Here is a 21,158-nt window from a genome sequence, read left to right as displayed (position 1 = left end):
TACTGACTTTGGTATCAATACAGAAGCTATCACAATAATCGAATTCAAAGACATGTCCTCCAAAATGTCCGGATCCAGAGCTCTCTCCGACAACTCCCCTCCAGACTGGGCTACTGTAATTCTCTCACAAAGGGCCAACCCTTGACATTGCACCAGAAACTTCAACTGGTCTACAATGCAGTGGGGCATGGGTTTTTACGGGCACACCTTTTTAGATCTTATTTGTACTTTATCAGCTGTACTGGTTACCAGTTAAACACTGGATCGAGTTAACCTTTAAAGCCCCGAACTGTCTGGAACTGAAATATTTGCAGGGTCGTTACTCAATACAACTCCCAGAGGAAATGACGTTCCACTGGAAGCAATCTACTGATGATCTGGCCTTAGTATGGGATTGCTGGATTGGGTTGGTTCATGTTATTGTGTATGTCCCACCTCCCAAGTTGTCTGGACAGGAATGTTTTATCAGACTTTATTATGACATCAGAGAATATTTAATTGTTGCATATGTTATGATTTTCATTTATATGGAAATGTATATTTTTGTATTTATATTATTGAAAGCTGCTCTGAGCGCAATCTGGGAAAGGAACAGAAGGAAAAAATCCAATAAACTAAACTTTACTCAGTTTTGATTCCTGTGTGCTATTGTAGGCGCAGAAGAAGCAGAAAGTCATAGCAAGTAGTAGAAAGTCAGAGCAAGTGGAAGAAAGTCAGAGAGAGACAGATAAAAGGGGTTTTGGATTTAACAAAGCGACTATTTCCTCTTTCCCTCCATTATTTTTCCTATAATAGAGAGATGGCAACCATAATGCAGCTGACTTGACCAAAGAAATCATGCAGGCCTTAAACCTATTCTTTACTATTGCTAGCTTAGCATAACAACTCCAAAAATGCCCCTTTGTTCACAATTATGCAAAATGTGCAAACTAAACTGTTTTTGAGATCCTGCTGTACCCAAAAGATACCTTAGAAAGTTGCCCTCTTCCTGAGAATAGGAAAAGCCTATGAGAAAGTTCAGGCTCCTTGTCTGAGAAATAGGGCAACTTGAAACATACATGATAAGAAGAACAAGGGTTTTTGGTTCATGTAACATCAGAGTGTAATGCTGACATCTTCCAATGGGGATTTTGGACAACCCCAAAGGGCTGTGGGAACAGGGAAAATCTCCACCTTTTGTGTGATTGATTGATGATGTGGGCACTTTGGGGTGTATTCTTTGCTGCCATTTTGATGTAGCTTGTCATTAATACTATAAAAGTGAGAACACATCGCCATTTTAAAGGTGGCTCCCCTGACTTCTTGTCTTTGCCCGCAGTTGGCCGAATAAAATCTCTAATTTTATTCTGTATCGGCTTGAGCTTCTTTGAGCTTCTTTATTTTAATTCGTTACTCCGTTGTAACACCATCATGTTTTGGACTGGACAGAACAATTATTATATCATACATGCAATGTGACTAACACGTAAATTTTTTTTTTAAAAAAAGGATGATATTGGATAAAAAACATTCACGATGCAAGAAAACCACAAGAAAAACCAAATACAGGGCTCCTTTTATTGAAAACAAATGACAAGTTAGCTGTTAACAAACATTCCTCTGAAAAGCAAGTTAGGCCTTTCTTTCAGATACATAGCATCTTTTTATTTCCAATGGAGCTCCTTACGGGACAGGGGAATAAGGAGAAAAATAATATAAGGGGGGCAAATAATGATAATAAAAATAACTGTAGATGTAAAACAGAAGGCAGGGAATAAGTCTTGTTTTGCAAACCAGCAAGTAACTCACCTCCAGAAGACTATTTCTGTTCCACAATAGACCCAGTCCGATATTTTGTACAACGCATTAATTTAATGTGCTGGGCCTTCCCCTCCTCCATAACAACAACAATGATATAGCCCTAGAAACCAGACTTTGACCAAACCCATGCAAATATTTGGGGGTGGGGAGTGGAAACCATCACTTTCCGTAGCACCAAAGGCCCCTTCCGCACATTCAGAATAGTGCACTTACTGTACGGAATAGCAAAATCCACTTGCAAACAATTGTGAAAGTGGATCGAAAGTGCACAATTCTGTACACACAACAGGGGCCAAAGACAGCAGGAAATAACCCACCACCCATGAAAAAAAGTTATTGTACAGATGCACAGCAACAGATGCAGTCCAGATACTACGGTGTGATACTTGCAACACAGGAGAAAGCAAAGTAGTTAAGAGTGTGTGTGGGATAAGAGAAATCCAGAAAGACTCCATGGGTTACACGGACTGGAAAGTTCAGTGCAGCGTGAAAGAACATAGTCCCAGCAACTTTAAGTAGAACCATGAGAATCCTTCAAGGCTCTGAACTTTAAAAACTGGGGACGACTGATTTTCCCGTTTCCCAGGAGGCCGTCTTCAAAGATCAGGGCAAGGTGGTAAGCGTCTGGAAAACGCATTTCTTTACAAAGAACTAATTAAAAACAGGCAGTTTTTTTAATAACACACGCATGCTTGCAGATGCCTTGCCGCTTCTCAAAGGACGCAGTCTCTCAGAACTTAAGAAATATTTTTGCTTTTTAAAAAGTTCTCCCCACTTGCTCCTTCTAGGTTTGTGCCCCCCCTCACCAAGCTGCCCTCCTTAAATATGCATCTTGAAACTGTTTCATAAATATATATATTTTTATATAAATACACAAATATATTAGGAAATTTTTTAAAAAATCGCTCTTTCGTTTAGGTGGGAGGGAAAGGCGATATCGTCTATAAAATGTCTGACTCCATCAAGTTAGAATTCATTACTCTCTTGGGCCTCTTTTGAACAGTGGGTGTATAAAGAGCAAGATTTTGAAGCAGTCGTGTAAAGGGGGAAGGCGGGAACAGAGAGGAATTCTTAACAGTAGGGTTTTTTTAAAAAATCATAAAAGCCACTCCTTACAGGAGTGCAGAAAGGGTAGAGGAAATTTCACTACAGCCACTGACTGGCAAAGAACACCAAGTGTGCTGGCTTGGAGTGAATGCACAATGATAGAGGCAGGCCAAAGTGATTTTAATCTGAATCAAAGGCCCCTTCCGCACACGCAAAATAATGCGTTTTCAAACCACTTTCACAACTCTTTGCAAGTGGATTTTGCCATTCCGCACAGCTTCAAAGAGCACTGAAAGCAGTTTGAAAGTGCATTATTCTGCACGTGTGGAATGAGCCAAAGTTATACTCCGGCAAAACTGACCTTATGAAACTCACTGGCAATGGTAGCAGCGGCCGCATCTTTCACAAGCACCTAAACATGGCCTTGCTAGCTAACACACACAACCTAAGTCCCGTTGCTCACGCTAGTGAATGAAAAGCAGACCTCAGAAGCAAGGAGGGATTAATCCTTCCCCCCCACCCACCCCCAGCTGTTTCTTAGACCAAAATCCAATACTGGATGAATTTCTCCACCCCACTGTATGAAAACCTACAATTCTGGAGGTGAGAGAGGACAATATTTGATCTCCAAAAAAAGTGTAGGAGAGAGAGGTTAAGAAACACCTCCCGTCTGGCTCAAAGCTGCAGCCTCCTTAGACTGCTTTTCATTTCAAAAGCCAGGCCTTGGGTTGTTGGGTTTCTGATATGGGATCTGCCACTTAGATGAGAGACATTGCCAACAGTCACCGTAACTGAAGAAAATCATGCCGCTGAAAGGAGTTTCTGCTGTGCCGCCCCAAGTGGGCACTCAGGTGGCAGAACTGGCCGTGGACGGCGGCAGCTGGTCACAGAACAGGGGCCAACAGGCCGCAAGGCACAGTGTGTGTCTTTAAAAATCGATGTTGTCTTCCAAATGCATTAAGAAACATCAGGAGAAGGCACCAAGTGGAGATTTTGCTGAAGAACTGAATGGACACAGCTTCTGAGACACTGAGGACGGGGTTGAGGAGAAACCTGCCCCTTCTTAATAACTCCCCAAATCTAGGAATGCACTCAGATGCTTGTGTAAACATGCCCTCAAAGAGATTTATAAGGATGTTGTAAAGAATTCATGGCAACTCCAGGTTAGACCAAGTTTCCAGATCAAACATAAAACTGTGCCAAAAAGATGCTAGGGGCTTTGGGGGGGGGGGGAATGCAAGAGGACAGACTCTTAAAGGTTACACCATGTTATGTGGCAGCTACCTTCTTGGATTAAGAAGCAACCACGTGTTCCATGTGCTTCAGTGTGGACACGAACTAGCCCGTTGTGGGAAAGGGGTTGATACACATCTATCCAGTGATAGTTTGTATGGACAAGAAGCATTATATGGAGAATAGTATGCGAGGGTGGGGAGGTGCCGGTTTACTCCCCCACAATCTCCACTTTTCGCTAAAGGCTGTGAAGCAGCAAGACCGGCGGAAAGCTGGAGATGGCTGGATTTTGGCTGCCAGGAAACGCCCCACGGCAACTTCCCCACTCTAGCATTTGCCCGTCGCGGTGGTTTCCAGTGGGTTTCCGCCTACAGAACTACACTTTCAAAGTGCCCATTTCTGGAACTGCGCTTCAAGTAATTTGATCTTGAATAAAGAACACCTCCCGTTGCTGGGGCTCGAAAAGAGGGGACACAACTGTCCCTGGACCGTCCTCCCATGAACAGATGGTTTGCGGCTTGACTCTGCAACTCGACTTCTATCTATAGGTTAAATGTCATTCACAGAGGGCTCTCTTTGTTTACAAAAACAAACACCTTGGGAGTCCAAAAAGATGCCCAAAAGCTGGACGGGAGAAGGATGCATTGAAGACATTCATTCTGTTTTGTGCAGACCACTGTTAATGCTCAAGTTCTTATTTCCTCCACAGGTACAGCTGGGATGCCGCCGTGCTGTTTCCTCTGTTCGACAGCGACGCCTGTGGAAAATTTTAAGAGTCTTCTCCGAGGATTTCTACCACAAAGGCGGCCATGTTGGTCACTTTGGTATCATGCAAGGTGAAAAATGGGTGGGCCTGCCAAAAAGGAACACAGAAGAAATTCAGCTCAGGTGGAGAGACGGTGGTTGAAGAAGAAAAAGAGTGTGGATTTATATCCCCCCTTTCTCTCCTGTAAGGAGACTCAAAGGGGCTTACAATCTCCTTTCCTTCCCCTCCACCCCACAACAAACACCCTGTGAGGTGGGTGGGGCTGAGAGAGCTCCAAAAAACTGTGACTAGCCCACGGTCACCCAGCTGGCATGTGCTGGAGTGCACAAGCTAATCTGGTTCACCAGATAGCTCAAGTGGCAGAGCGGGGAATCAAACCCGGTTCTCCAGATCAGAGTGCACCTGCTCTTAACCACTACACCACGCTGGTTGAGGTTTGCAACAGGCAAGTTAGCTGGTGGCCATTCACACGCTGGTATACCCAGTGCCTCAATGCAGACACCCAGTTGGCAAACACCCACCCTGTTGGCCCAGCAAACGGTTTTGACATTAAAGCCACAAAGAGATCCTTGACGGTAAAGGTTGTTTGGCTCCAACTCATACTCCGATGGGAGCATCTGTCGAATGCCTGGGCCAGAGGTCATACATCAACACTTACCATCAACTCCAAATAACTCATGCGCTCTGCAGGATTCTTCTTCAAACTGAGGCGAGAAAAGAAAAAGAGACAAGAAAACGCCATTTTATTTCCCTACAGGAATTTATTTACACATTCTGAGGAGGAGAAAGAGTTTGGATTTATAGCCCGCCTTTCTCTGTTGTAAGGAGACTCAAGGATTACAAACTCCTTTCCTTTCCTCTTCCCACAACAGACACCTTGTGAGATAGGTGAATTCTGAGAGAACTGTGACTGGCCCAGGGTCACCCAGCAGGCGGAGGAATGGGGAAACAAATCCAGTTCACCAGATTAGGGTTTGCAGAGTGCAGAATCAAACCAGTTCTCCACATTAAACTCCAGCTGCTCTTAACCACAACACCCCGCTGTCTCTCACTCAGGGATATGAATTTTTACTGGATAAGGGGAGACGAGCAAGGGACTCACCACTGTGCCGTGAAGTCCACAAAGTCCTTTGAGAAGCAGTCAGTGGGAAGCTGAGGAGATGGTTCCTCCACCACTTGCTTCAGTTGCTGGAAAGGGGTCCTCCAGGAATCGTACGGAAAGCGCAGGATGGCCAGCTCGATCTAAGGAGGAGAAGCAAGCCACGGCGTCACAACGGAACGACTGGGATCAGTCACCATTCGGATCATCTACTGCCTCTTCCTGCATGGGTATGCAGGTGCCATCACCACCCACCCCAAACAGAGAAGATGGCCTCTATCTTATAGGATTCTTCATTTGGGTCCTAACATGGGCCCAATTGGAGCATCCTAAACAGCCTGGGACCCCATTGGAGCATCCCAAAAGGCCCTGGGATGCAATTGGAGCATCCCAAAAGATCGTGGGACGCAATTGGAGCATCCTAGAGGCCCTGGAACCCAATCGGAGCATCCCAAAAGGCCCTGAGACCTAATTGGAGCTTCCTAAAGGCCCTGGAGGAGCCGCATGGCGTAGTGGTTAAGTGCTTGCACTGCCACTCACGCGGTCACGAGTTCGAGCCCTCTGTGGGTCAGGATATCCTGGCAGCTGGCTCATGGTCAACTCAGCCATCCATCCATTCCTTGGTCGGTAAATGAGTACCTAGCTCATCGCTAGGGGGTAAAGAATAGCCGGGGAAAGCAATGGCAAACTACCCCACAAAAACGGCTTGCCTATGAAATCACTGCTTGCAGCGGTACCCCAGGGTCGGACACAACTGAAGGGGAAACTTTACTTTACTTTAAAGGCCCTGGGACCCAATTGGAGCTTCCTAAAGGCCCTGGAACCCAATTGGAGCATCATTCCCCCTACAACAATATTTGTAATTTTTACATTGTGAAAACTCTGTTTCTAAGTTTGAAAGCTTCCATGGGTCCCAATTTTGGTAGAAACAGTAAAGAGGGTGTTTGCAAATACCCTTTCAGGCAAAACAGAATGACACACAATGAAGAAAAAGAAATAGGGTTGGATTTATATCCCTCCAAAGGGGCTTACGATCTCTTTTCCCGTCCCCTCTTACAACAAACACCCTGTGATGTGAGTGGGGCTGAGAGAGCTTGGAAGAACTGTGACTAGCCCAAGGTCACCCAGCTGGCATGTGTTGGGAGTGCTCAAGCTAATCTGGTTCACCAGATAAGCCTCCACAGCTCAAGTGGCACTGCAGAGAATCAAACCCAGTTCTCCAGACTAGAGTGCACCTGCTCTTAACCACAATATCATGCTGACCGTGAGCAGAGCTGCCTTCTGCTCACACACCAAGCAATGAGAGACCTTCCTTTTGTATCTTACCAAGGTAATCCCGAAGCTCCAGACATCTGACTTCACATTGTATCCTTTCTGGATCCCGTCTGGTCCTGGGTTTATCCTCTCTGGCTGCAAAGGGTGGGAAGGGAAAGTCAAAGGACCCAGGCTATGGACGGTTCACACGCAGGATAAGCACTCCCTGCAAGGGCCCTGCACTCTCTCTCCTGGCGCCTGGCTGTTTTTGGGAAATGGGTGCATCGAACTAGGGCAGGGGTCTGCCACCTGCGGCTCTCCAGATGTCCATGGACTACAAATCCCATCAGCCCCTGACAGCATGGCCAATTGGTTGCAGACCCCTGAACTAGGGCTTCTGTCCAGCAAGGATTCTGACTGGTCACTGGAGATTGGACGGGCTGTGAACATTTTTTTTAAAAATGCTGCTTTGGAAGCAGCTGCCCCCACAGCATGAGAATCCTCACTGAGTGAAGGTAAACTACGGCAGCCTTTCTTTTGGCTGGCTCTGCCACAGCAGCCATTTTATAGCTGTGCTTTACCATGCAATGGTTGCCCGTAGGCTCAAAAAAGTCAACAGGCTGACTGTATTTGCTCTGGGAAAAATTCCCCCTGGACCGAATCACTTCTAGCTGTAGGTGGAAGGAATAATAATAATAATAAGAGTTTGGATTTATAGCTTACGGGGGCTCACAATCTCCTCCCCCACCCCCCACAGCAAACACCCTGTGAGGTGGGTGAGGCTGAGAGAGCTCTGAAGAACTGTGACTAGCCCAAGACCACCCAGCTGGCGTGTGTTGGAGTGCACAAGCTAATCTGGTTTCCCAGATAAGCCTCCACAGCTCAAGTGGCAGAGCAGGGAATCAAACCTCGTTCTCCAGATTAGAGTGCACCTGCTCTTAACCACTAGAAGAAGAAGAAGAAGAGTTTGGATTTATATCCCCCCTTTCTCTCCTGCAGGAGACTCAAAGGGGCTTACAATCTCCTTGCCCTTCCCCCCTCACAACAAACACCCTGTGAGGTGGGTGGGGCTGAGAGAGCTCAAAAGAGCTGTGACTAGCCCAAGGTCACCCAGCTGGCGTGTGTGGGAGTGTACAGGCTAATCTGAATTCCCCAGATAAGCCTCCACAGCTCAGGCGGCAGAGCTGGGAATCAAACCCGGTTCAAAACACCCCCTGCAGTTGGACAACTCACAGCCATATACGGTTTGCAGCCGGCGTCCAACGTCTTTGCCACGGAATCCACCAAGTAACCACTGATGCCGAAGTCACACATCTTCACATGACCTTCCTTGTTGATGAGGACGTTGGATGGCTTCACATCTGTCAAGATGAAGAGAAGTGCCAAATGGGATGACGAGCGCCAAGGCAGATACAATCGGTATTATTAGTGTCAGTTATGCCACGGTACACATTCAAAAGCCTCACTGTGCAACTCTGGGCGGGTCACACCGTGTTGCTCTCTCGGGCCCCTTCCGCACAGGCAGAATAATGCACTTTCAATCCACTTTCAATGCACCTTGAAGCTGGATTTTACTGTGCGGAACAGCCAAAACCACTTTCAAACAATTGTGAAATGTGCATTATTCTGCATGTGCGGAAGGGGCCTCATAAGAACATAAGAAAGAGCCTGCTGGATCAGACCAGAGTCCATCTAGTCCAGCTCTCTGCTACTCGCAGTGGCCCACCAGGTGCCTTTGGGAGCTCACAGGCAGGAGGTGAAAGCAATGGCCTTCTGCGGCTGTTGCTCCCGAGCACCTGGACTGTTAAGGCATTTGCAATCTCAGATCAAAGAGGATCAAGATTGGTAGCCATAAATCGACTTCTCCTCCATAAATCAGTATAACCTAATTCACAAGGCTGTGGGTAGAAAGCAGGAACTGTGGAATTCACATCTGTAACTCCATTTTCAAACGTGTTGGAACATTCAGAAAAAAACGGGAAGGAACGACAGGCCTAAATTCTTGAAACTTGGACAGTTAAAGAGAGTTTGGATTTATGCCCACCTTTCTCTCCTGTAAGGAGACTCAGAGAGGCTTACAAACTCCTCTCCCCATAACAGACACTTTGTGAGGCAGGTGGGGCTGAGAGAGTTCTGAGAGAACTGTGACTAGCCCAAGGTCACCCTGCACCCTGTGGCGGAGCGGCGAAACAAACCCAGTTCACCAGATAAGAGTCCGCTGCTCATGTGGAGGAGTGGGGAATCAAACATGGTTCTCCAAATCAGAGCCCACCGCCCTTAACCATGACACCGTGCCGGCTCGAAGACGAAAAGACAGAGGCAAACAACACCAAAAGGGCTCGCAGGAGTCGTAAACGCTGAACACCTACCTCTGTGAATCACTGCTAGTTTGCTGTGCAGATGTTCCAAGGCTCGGATGATCTGGAGATGGACAAAACAGTTAGCCAACCCCCACAACCTGAGAAGCCCCAGACAAATATGCCTTCCTCATGCTGAACCCTGCCTGGTCCTAATCCTATCAACTTGTCAATATCCTCTTTTCTGCTCCATATAGTCTGCTTTGTGGGGGTTTGGTTTTTTTTTACAGATTTCCAATAAGCGGCTGTTGTAACAAAGAGAAACAGGACGCTGTCCTGCAGGTGACGCTGAACCGCTGCAACCATAGTGCTGACGCAACTCTTTTTTATATTGTCCTATTATACTTTCATTAAGAACATAAGAACTAGCCTGCTGGATCAGACCAGAGTCCATCTAGTCCAGCACTCTGCTACTCGCAGTGGCCCACCAGATGCCTTTGGGAGCTCACAGGCAGGAGGTGAAAGCAATGGCCTTCTGCTGCTGCTGCTGCTGCTGCTGCTCCTGAGCACCTGGTCTGCTAAGGCCTTTGCAATCTCAGATCAAGGAGGATCAAGATTGGGAGCCATAGATCGACTTCTCCTCCATAAATCTGTCCAAGCCCTTTTTAAAGCTATCCAGGTGAGTGGCCATCACCACCTCCTGTGGCAGCACATTCCAAACACCAATCACGCGTTGCATGAAGAAATGTTTCCATTTATTAGTCCTAATTCTTCCTCCCAGCATTTTTGATGGATGCCCCCTGGTTCTAGTATTGTGAGAAAGAGAGAAAAATGTCTCACTGTTAACATTTTCTACCCCATGCATAATTTTATAACTTCCATCATATCCCCCCTGACGTCTCCTCTCCAAACTAAAGAGTCCCAAACGCTGCAGCCTCTCCTCATAAGGAAGGTGCTCCAATCCAATCAATTAGATTGAGGAGATTTGGGAGCAGCGGCGTATGGAAAGATCTGCAGGCGGTCCACTCAAGCTAAGGTGCCACTCACAGACACGACGATTTTCCCCAGTATGTCTTCCGGGATCGTTTTCTTCTTTTCCAGGACCTTCTTGTAGAACTTGTCCAGAGACGTATCCATGAGCTCCATACAAATCCAGACGTCTCCCTAAGAACAGGGGCAGGGACAAAAAGAGAGAGATGTCTGTGTCACACAGAAAATGGCCCTCTGATGGATTGTCCCCAGGGGCCTGCTGTAGCACCGCATCTATAATGCTGAACTGTGAAGCGCGAATTCCCTGGTTCAAATCCCAGCCTCAGCCAGGCACTTTATGTCAAGTAGAACTAATTAGCAGGCACACTGGCCTTCCCTGCAAGGTTACTGTGAATAACCTATCCACTCCTTTGGTTTGCTTCAGAGGCCCTGCTTCAGTTGCCCCTGCCATCTGAAGATAGATCCGAACTCAGACCTTTTTGGTCTCTTTCCCTTCCATCGGTGTTTCCTGCCAAGACTTTTTGATTTCATGTGGCACACCCACAATAAAGGTTATTAGCTCTCCTCCCCGATTCTGGTGCAGTTTGTATGCTTTAACTGAACTGCTTTATAATTTTAAAGTGTTCAAACATTTTAGAAGAAGAAAGAAGAAAGAAGAAGAAGAAAGAAGAAGAAAGAAGAAGAAAGAAGAAGGAGGAGGAGGAGGAGGAGGAGGAGAAGAGGAGGAGAAGGAGAAGGAGGAGTTTGGATTTATATATCCCCCCTTTCTCTGCTGTAAGGAGACTCAAAGGGCCTTACAATCTCCTTTCCCTTCCCCCATCACAACAAACACCTTGTGAGGTGGGTGGGGCTGAGAGAGCTCTGAAGAACTGTGACTAGCCCAAGGTCACCCAGCTGGCATGTGTGGTAGTGAACAGGTTAATCTGAATTCCCCAGAAATCCTTTACAGCTCAAGTGGCAGAGTGGGGAATCAAACCTGGTTCCTCCAGATTAGAATGCACCAGCTCTTAACCACTACGCCACTGCTGTTCCTTTTTACTGTTTTTACATAGGTCCCCCCCTTTGGGGTCCTTGGGTGGAAAGGTGGCACAAACACGTTTTAAGCAACTCAATAAAATACACTGCACGGACGGCAAGATAAATAGGTGTCCAGTCACTCTGAACCCTCGAGAACGCCACACACGCTCGGTCGCTTTGAAAAAATGTGAGGGGTTTGCCTGAGAGGTCGAGATGGTCGATCAGGGAAGGTGCAAAAAGGCCTTGGGGATTCACGGCTGCCCACACACCTCTCGGAAAAGAGCGCCGTAGAAAGTGACGGTATAGAAGCAATCGACCGTCCTCATAGAAATGTCCAAGTCCATCAACAGCCTCTTCTGCTCCTGCGTGTTCACAGTGGCCCGGATTCTCTGCATCAGAGAGAGCAAAACGAGGAGACGATTTAATGACATCTTTTTAAAAAGTGTGTGTGTGTGTGTGTGTGTGTGTGTGTGTGTTTATTTATTTATTTATTCATTAGATTTCATAGACCGCCTCATCCCCAGAGGGCTCTAGGCCAGTGGTGGCGAACCTTTGGCACTCCAGATGTTATGGACTACAATTCCCATCAGCCCCTGCCAGCATGGCCAATTGGCCATGCTGGTAGGGGCTGATGGGAATTGTAGTCCATAACATCTGGAGTGCCAAAGGTATGCCACCACGGTCCTAGTAGCTCAGTTCTGCAACCTGTATTGTGCAAATCTGCATTGCCGCTACATTACCTATTTTGCCAATTTCCCTGTTTGGCATTTCTCTGCGTGGGTCAAGGGTCCTACCGCCTAATTTCTGACCGCCTTACTAAGCTACCTTCATGACAGTTGCAGTGAAACAGGAGATGTGTGAACACTCTGTCCTCCATCACGGGACACAAAGAAAAGGCCCCAGAAGAGCCGAGACCCTGCCATGCTAGCAGGGGCTGATGGGAATTGTAGTCCATAACATCTGGAGTGCCAAAGGTTTGCAACCACTGCTCTAGGCGGTTCACAACACAAAACTAAAGAGCAGTCAATAAATAACTTAAATTACCTCTAAAAACATTGAAATCAGTATGCAGCATAACATCCCCATCTTAGCGGCACCCGGTCTTAAGGCTGGGAGGGAGTGGCAGCGCCCCAGATGGAACTAATATAGGGCACTGCCAGAGATGACACAGTGGAGGGCCTCACAAGAGGGCAGCCAATCCGCGGCCGGCCTCACCAAAAGCCTGGTGGAACAGCTCGGTCTTACAGACCCTGCGGAACTCACCAAGATCCCGCAGGGCCCGGACAGCTGGAGGAAGAGCGTTCTACCAGGCCGGGGCCAGGGCCGTAAAGGCCCTGGGCCAGGTAGAGGCCAACCGTATCATTGAAGGGCCAGGGACTTCCAGCAACTCTGCCGACGCAGAGCGCAGCAGTCTATTAGGGACACATGGGGTGAGACGGTCTCGCAGGTATGAGGGCCCCAAGCTGCGAAGGGCCTTAAAGGTTAATACCAACACCTTGAAGACGATCCGGAATTCCACCGGAAGCCGGTGCAGGTGGCACAGCACGAGGGTGATATAATCTCGATAAGTATTCCCCGTAAGAAGCGGAGCCGCTGCGTTCTGGAACAGCTTCAGTTTCCGGGTCAGCCTCAATGGAAGGCCCGCATAGAGCGAGTTACACTAATCCAACCACGAGGTCACAGTTGCATGGATCACAGTGGCCAGGTCAGCTGGGGAGAGGTAGGGGGCCAGCCGCCAGGCCTGGCGAAGATGGAAAAAAGGAACCTGGGTAACATGGGCCACCTGACCCTCCATAGAAAGGGAGGAATCCAGGCGGACCCCCAGGCTACAAGCCAGGCAAGTTGGGGCCAACATAAGCCCTTCCAAAACTGGCAGCTGAAAATCCTCCTGGAGTCTCTCACCACGACCCAGCCAGAGGACCTCCGTCTTCGATGGATTGAGTTTTAACCTGCTCTGCCTCAACCAACCAGCTTCTTGCTGGTTGGCAAACAGGAGCTGCTACCCTTAAGAACATAAGAACATAAGAACTGGCCTGCTGGATCAGACCAGAGTCCATCTAGTCCAGCATTCTGCTACTCACAGTGGCCCACCAGGTGCCTTTTGGGAGTTCACCACGTGGCAGGATGTTGAGCGCCAATGGCTTTCTGCTGTTGCTGCTCCTGAGCACCTGGTCTGCTAAGGCATTTGCAATCCTGAGATCAAGGAGGATCAAGATTGAGTAGCCATAGATCGACTTTCTCCTCCCATAAATCTGTCCAAGCCCTTTTTAAAGCTATCTAGAGTTAGTGGCCCATCACCACCTCCTGTGGCAGCATATTCCAAAACACCCAAATCCACATGTTAGCGTTGAAGAAGTACATAAGAACATAAGAACAAGCCAGCTGGATCAGACCAGAGTCCATCTATGTAGTCCAGCTCTCTGCTACTCGCCAGTGGCCCACCAGGAATTGCCTTTTTTGGGGAGTTCGCATGTAGGATCGCGTGAAAGCAATGGCGCTTCTCGCGGCTGTTGCTCCCGAGCACCCTGGACTGTTAAGGCATTTGCAATCTCAGATCCCAAAGAGGATCAAGATTGGTAGCCATAAATTGGTAACTTCTCCTCCATAAATCTGTCCAAGCCCTTTTAAAAGCTATCCAGGGGTTGAGTAGCCATCCACCACCTCCTGTGGCAGCATATTCCAAACACCAATCACACGTTGCGTGAAGAAGTGTTTCCTTTTATTAGTTCTAATTCTTCCCCCCAGCATTTTCAATGAGATGCCCCCTGGTTCTGAAGTATTGTGAGAAAGAGAGAAAAATGTTCTCTCTGTCAGCATTTTCTACCCCATGCATAATTTTTATAGACTTCAATCATATCCCCTCAGACGCTGTCTCCTCTCTCCAAACTAGAGTCCCAAACGGCTGCAAGTCTTTCCTACTGCTTAAGGAAGGTGCTCCAGATCCCTCAATCATCCTCGTTGCCCTTCTCTGCAATCTCTTTTTTTCTATCTCTTCAATATCCTTTTTTTTGAGATGTGGTGAGCCAGAGACTGAACACAGTACTCCAAGTGTGGCTGCATCTACGGCTTTATATAACCGAAGGGCATGATGACAATCTTTGTAGATTTTATTATCAATTCCGCTTTCCTACTAATTATCCCCACGCATAGAGTTTGCCTTTTTTTCACAGCTGCCATACATTGAGTTGGACATTCCCATGGAACTATCAACCTAAGGCGCCCAAATCCCTTTCCTGGTACTGTGACTGATAGCACTGACCCCCTGTAGCGTAGTATGTTGAAGTTTTGGATTTTTTGCCCCTATGTGCATCACTTTGCATTTTGATGACATTGAGACTGCCATTTTGCCGACATTTCTTAGCCCACTTCACCTAATTTATCATAAGGTCCGCTTGGAGCTCCTGCCAGGCAACTCCTTTGTGGTTCTCACCACCCTACATAATTTGGTATCATCTGCAAACTTTGGCCACCACGCCACTCCACCCCTACTTCCAGGTCATTTTATGCATCGACCGGGGTTAAAAGAGCACTGGTCCCAATTCCAGGATCCTTGGGGGACACCACTCCCCACATCTCTCCATTGTGAGAATTTCCCATTTACACTTACCCACTCTTTAGCACTTCCTGTTTCTCAACCAGTTTTTAATCCATAGGAGGACTTCCCCTCTTATTCCTTCATTGCCTGGAAAGTTTTTCTCAATAGTCTCTGGTGAGGGAACTTTGTCAAAAAAGCCTCTTTGGAAATCCACAAGTAGACAATGACCACTGGTTCCCCCCTTATCCACATGCCCTATATTTACACTCCTCAAAGGGAACTCTAGTAAGTAGGATTTGTAAGACAGGATTACAATGTCTCTGCAAAAGCCAATGCTGACCTCTTTCTCAGCAGGTCTTGCTTTTTCTACATGTTTTATAATTTTATCTTTAATGACAGATTCTACTAATTTACCAGGAACAGATGTCAAACTGACTGGCCTGCTAATTTCCCGGGTCCCCCCTAGATCTTTTTTCTTAAAGATTGGATTGTGACATTAGCCCATCTTCCAGTCTTCAGGGATGGAGCCTGATTTCCAAGGGATAAGTTGCATATTAAAGTTGAAGAAGATCCAACTTAATTTCATGCTTGAGCTCTTTAAGAACTCTTGGGTGAATGCAATCTGGGCCATGGGGGATTTTGGAAGCATTTGGATTTATCAATGGCTGCCAGGAACTTCTCTTCCCTTGTCTACCACTATCTTCGTTAGTTCCTCCCGATTAAGCCTCCTAAGAAGCTTGGTTCCAGGTGCAGGAATTTTCCTCACCTCCTCTTTTGGGTGAACGAACAGATTGCAAAAGGGAATTCATTCAGCTTTTCTGCAATCTCCCTGTCATCTTTTAGCACACCCTTTGTTCCTTTGTCATCCTAACGCGGGCCCTACAGCTTCCCTTGCTGGCTTCCTGCTTTTTTGATGTACTTTTTTGAAGAACTGTTTGTTGCTGGTTTACTGATGTTTTCACAGCCATGCGTTCCTCATAATCCTTTTTTTGCCTCCCTTACAGCTAACTTGCTTCTCTTTTGCCACCATTTGTGTTCTCTCTGGTATTCTTTATCAGTTAACTTTGGACGATTCCATTTTTCTAAAAGACATCTTTTTTTTCCCTAATAATTTCCTCAAGCGTCCCTTTGTTAAACCATGAATTTGGAAACTCTTCTTTTTTGGACTGGGCTGCCTTTCCTAACCTTGTGGAACACGATTCTAGCTGAGCTTTTAAGACTGTGTTGTTTTAAATAACCTCCAAGCATCTTGGACATTTTTGACTCTCTTTGATTTTCCCTTTCAGCTTCCTGCGCACTATCCCCCTCATCTTTGAGAAATTTCCCTTTCCTTGAAAGGCGAATGTAACTCCATTAGTAGTTGTCACCTCTTGTTCGCATGCAGAGATACCTACGAATCTGACAGCATTGTGGTGGCTGTTCCCTATTGGCTCAACAACACTGACTTCCCGCACCAGGTCCTGGGTCCCACATAGAATTAGATCTAGGATCACATCTCCCCTGGTTGGTTCTACAACCATCTGCTCTAAGCCACAGTCATTTAGCATATCCAGGAATGTTCTCTCCTTACTATGACCTGAACATGCATTTTTCCAGTTTATATGGGGATAGTTAAAATCTGCATTACCACGACATTTTTGCTTTTGTTGGCCTCTCTAATTTCTTTTTCCATCTCAGAATCCTCTTGTGCACTTTGGTCAGGGGGACGACCCCGGACAGTGGCATGGAAGAGATTGGGAGAGGCGACCCAAATCTCTCGTCGGGGACGGGAAGAATAAGCCGAGCATCAAAGCCACAAGGAATCATGTGGACGAAAACGTGACCCTGCCCTGCCGCCCTGACACTGTTCACAGCGTGCACGGAAAGAGAAGCAGGAAAACATGGCTCCCTCACTCGCGTTGGCCATTACCTTCACAGCCATGGTGGTCCCGCTCTGCTCGTGCCACACCTTCTCCACCACGCCGTAAGCGCCCCGCCCGAGCTCCTGGATGCTGACCAAGTCATCGGCCTCTACTTCAAAGTTCTAGGGGAAAGCAAAAAGAGAGAGAGAGAGAGAGAAATGAGCAAAAGAAGTACTGACAGGTGAACATAACTCTCAGTAGGCTGAAAGGAAGAGAGTTTGGATTTATACCCCGCTTTGCTCCACTGTATTCATTGAAAACGCTGGGGGGAAGAATTAGGACTAATAAAAGGAAACACTTCTTCACGCAACGTGTGATTGGTGTTTGGAATATGCTGCCACAGGAGGTGGTGATGACCACTAACCTGGATAGCTTTCAAAGGGGCTTGGACAGATTTATGGAGGAGAAGTCGATTTATGGCTACCAATCTTGATCCTCTTTGATCTGAGATTGCAAATGCCTTTGCAGACCAGGTGATAGGGAGCAACAGCCGCAGAAGGCCATTGCTTTCACCTCCTGCATGTGAGCTCCCAAAGGCACCTGGTGGGCCACTGCGAGTAGCAGAGAGCTGGACTAGATGGACTCTGGTCTGATCCAGCTGGCTTGTTCTTATGTTCTTATGTTCTTATGTAAGGAGCCTCAAAGTGCCTACAAACTCCTTCCCTTCCTCTCCCCACAATATAAGTCTTGTGAGGTAGGTGGGGTTGAGCGACTTCTGAGAGAACCGTGACTAGCCCAAGGTCACCCCATGTGGAGGGGTGACGAGACAAATCTGGTTCACCCGATAAGACTCTGCCACTCATATGGAAGAGTGGGGAATCAAACCCAATTCTCCAGATTAGAGTCCTTTGCTCTTAACCACTACACCATGGAAGCCCTCTTTCACTCAGCAAACTAATGAACTGCGGAACTCACTGCCACTGGATGCAATACGAACAGCTAAGCCACTAGAAGACACCCTGAAAACATTCACGGAGGGTTTCTTCCAGCTGAGAGCTCTTCTAATCTTTATGAAGAAGGGAGGTGCGAATTCAGAAACTGTTGTTCAAGCTGTGAATCAGTAGCTCCTATCTGAATGCTGCTCCTTGCGCACATAGCTTTCTTCATGCGAGGAGAAAAAGGGTATGCTAACTCTTTCTCCCTTGCATATTAATTTACTACAAGCGAGGATTTTAAAAAAGAATCAAGGAGCTTTCAGTCCCTCACCTACAGCCTGAAGTAGGTCAACCGCAATAGATCCCAACCCAAACGTGTTTCCCTTCAAACAGAAAGTTGCAGAGGAACACAAGCACACCACTAGCCCATTATCCCGCAAGCAGAAAACTAGTACAGCCGACAACTGCTAGAAGTAGTCCACCCAGTGTTTACTTTGTCCTTGCATGATGAAATGTAGCAGGGTTTAGAAAACCCCTTGGCGGGCACTCCTCGGTGGCTTGAAAGAGCGACATGTACATCGTCTCTTGACTTTGCTGAGTTCACCCTTCTTAAAAATTCTCCCTTCTAAAAAAGAAATACCCAGTGTATCATTGCCAGGGTTTTGAACCATGGCGCAGAGGTCTTCAAACTATGGCCCTCCAGATGTTCAGGAACTACAATTCCCATCAGCCCTGCTACTTGGCCATGCTGGCAGAGGCTGATGGGAATTGTAGTTCCTGAACATCTGGAGGGCCATAGTTTGAAGACCTCTGATGGATAGGAATACTCTTGTCCCAATGTTACTCTCAAAAGTTGGTTCTTTTATTCTTTAAAAAAAAACACAAATTAAATTCCAATCTAATCCCCCCATAATAATAATAAATGAAAAGAAAAGGGAAAAAAACCACATACACAAACACCTACATATATATATGATGACTTCCAGCTACCTCTCTAAGGATCCAAGCATAAATCTAACTAATGTCTACATTTTCCTAGTTCTTAGTTCTATACTTTTAGTTCTTCTTATAAAGTTTTCTTAATCCAATGCGCTGTTTCCATTTAAGTCTCGAATCCTGCTGTGGTCTCTCTGTTTGAGTATGTTTTCAATAAGCAGTCCGCGAAGGATTTCCAGTCTTTTAGAAAACTGTCCGTATTCTTAACTCTTATAACCAATTTGGTTCTGATCCAAAATGATGCCTATTCCTGCTGGCCGTCGAAGATCCATATCTCTGTGTTCTATTGGTTAACGGAAGGGGGGAAGAAGGGTTTAGAAAACCCCTTGGCGTTCCTCGGCTTGAAAGAGCGACACGTACATTTGTCTCTTGACTTTGATGAGTTCAAAGGACAAACGTGTCTCTGGGCCCGTCAGAGAAAAACCACAGAGAGGAAGGAAGCTGGGTTTCTGCACCATTTTCCTTCCAAGAAAAAGGGTGTTACTCTTCAAAGAGGGCCCCACCTAGGAAAAGCTCCATACCCTTCTCTTTTTAAAACAACCAATAAAGCTGAAGGCAATCAATGCTTCCATTACAATTCCGCTGCAAACATGGGAAAGCAGAAAGAAAGAACACGCCAACATTTAACACGCTGCGCTTTCCAAAACGCGAAAAACTAAGCAAGTTTCTGGTAATTGTATGGCAAAATATAGATGCTCTAATAATCTACGTTTATTTTGTCTTTTTTCCTTTCTTTTTTTCTTTTGACAAGATCTATCTGTGGACGTATTCGTGGATTACTACAAATGTGCGATGTTGATATATTTGTGCTGTGTATAAGAAAGAAAGTTAATTTTTTTTAAAAAAAAGGCACAACAGGAAGTAAAAGGCCAGATAATTCCTGGGGATTGGCAACGAAATAAATATGACTCCTTTTCTACCACACACCGGCAGGGGTAGTTATCTTGAATGATCTAATCTTAGCACAATAGCTGGCCCCTGCGGGTGGGAGGGTGCAGTAACTAGAGCACAGAACGGCCGACACTATTTCTAGCCATCGCTGCTCTACGAATGTGCAGACGGGAAGATTCCCTACCCGCAGTCTTTGGGTCACTACGTGCCCAGTGGAAATTCTGGGGGATTTTTTTAACGAAAAAGGAGGAACTGAAGCATAATTTTTAGAAAGCTGCCCAGAGTGACGAGAAGCGACGCAGGCGTTCCACGACTTGAACCCGCTGGATAGGAAAGCCGAGTGTGAGAGACTCAGGATGTTTGTTTGTGAGGAGGGGCGGCGCGGAGGGACATGAAGCTATCTCGTGGGACCTGTTGATAAGAACAATTTGGATTTATACCCCTCCCCCTTTCTCTCCTGTAAGGAGACTCAAGGCGGCTTACAAGCTCCTTTCCCTTCCTCTCCCCACAACAGACACCCTGTGAGATAGATGGGGCTGAGAGATTTGGGAGAGAACTGTGACTGGCCCAAGGTCACACAGCAGGCTTCATGTATAGGAGCGGGGGAATGAACCCAGTTCTCCCAGTTCTCCAGATTAGAGTTTGATGTCTCAACCACAATGCTGTTTCTCCAGGAACTACATACTAGAAGGGCAGAGGCAGAGAAAGGACCGGGAGTGATTATTACAGAATGTTTGGCGGTTCTCAGCTAGCATTCTTCTCCGACAGAGGCAACCATTTCCAAACAGATGAACCCAGGAGGTCAAGAAAATCCAGGTCCGGTTCTCTGAGAGCCAGCGTGGCGTAGTGGTTAAGAGCAGGTGCACTCCAATCTGGAGAAACCGGGTTTGATTCCCTGCTCTGCCATTTGAGCTGTGGAGGCTTATCTGGGGAACCAGATTAGCTCAAGCACTCCAACACATGCCAGCTGGGTGACCTTGGGCTAGTCACAGTTCTTCGGAGCTCTCTCAGCCCCACCAACCTCACAGGGTGTTTGTTGTTGGAGGGGGGAAGGGAAAGGAGATTGTAGGCCCCTTTGAGTCTCCTTACAGGAGGGAAAGGGGGGATATAAATCCAAACTTCTTCTTCTCTGTTGGAGGAAGGAAAAAGAGGCCTCCAGGAAACACGCCGGTGGGAACCAAAGCGACTCACAGAAACCATTCTGGGAATCTGTGGGTTATAACGCTGGACTAGGGTTGGACAGTCTCGGGTTCGAATCCTCACATACGAAAAAACTCACTGGGCGTTCTTGGGCCAGTCTATCTCACACAGACATCACAATCTTGTAGTGAGGATAAGACAGGGTAAGAAAAAAAAAACCATGTATGATACCTAAACAACACAGGATTATATGTAAACAATACCAAAAATCCTTACAGAGCAATAGCACCAGGGAAAAGACAGGAAAAAATTACGTA

The 21,158-nt window shown here is 46.8% G+C and overlaps 1 protein-coding gene across 2 annotated transcripts in view; it reads right to left on the bottom strand.

Moving 5' to 3' along the window:
* Positions 1-1,543: 1,543 nt before the first annotated feature.
* The window catches only part of MAP2K3 (mitogen-activated protein kinase kinase 3), a 50,137-nt gene continuing 30,522 nt past the window's right edge, over positions 1,544-21,158 (bottom strand). For both annotated transcript variants that reach the window (XM_048494799.1, XM_048494798.1), the window contains exons 5-13: positions 16,948-17,061; positions 11,773-11,892; positions 10,544-10,660; positions 9,569-9,620; positions 8,433-8,560; positions 7,272-7,355; positions 5,949-6,088; positions 5,505-5,550; positions 1,544-4,933 (exon numbers count right to left, since the gene is read on the bottom strand). In XM_048494799.1, coding sequence (XP_048350756.1) covers positions 4,850-4,933; positions 5,505-5,550; positions 5,949-6,088; positions 7,272-7,355; positions 8,433-8,560; positions 9,569-9,620; positions 10,544-10,660; positions 11,773-11,892; positions 16,948-17,061 — 885 coding nt within the window. In that variant the 3' untranslated portion in view covers positions 1,544-4,849. The remainder of the gene's footprint in view (positions 4,934-5,504; positions 5,551-5,948; positions 6,089-7,271; positions 7,356-8,432; positions 8,561-9,568; positions 9,621-10,543; positions 10,661-11,772; positions 11,893-16,947; positions 17,062-21,158) is intronic.

This window comes from Sphaerodactylus townsendi, linkage group LG04 (assembly GCF_021028975.2).
Source record: "Sphaerodactylus townsendi isolate TG3544 linkage group LG04, MPM_Stown_v2.3, whole genome shotgun sequence".
Classification (NCBI taxonomy): domain Eukaryota; kingdom Metazoa; phylum Chordata; class Lepidosauria; order Squamata; family Sphaerodactylidae; genus Sphaerodactylus; species Sphaerodactylus townsendi.
The sequence above is the reverse complement of the archived record's forward strand: the minus strand, read 5'-3'. Positions and strand labels throughout refer to the sequence as shown.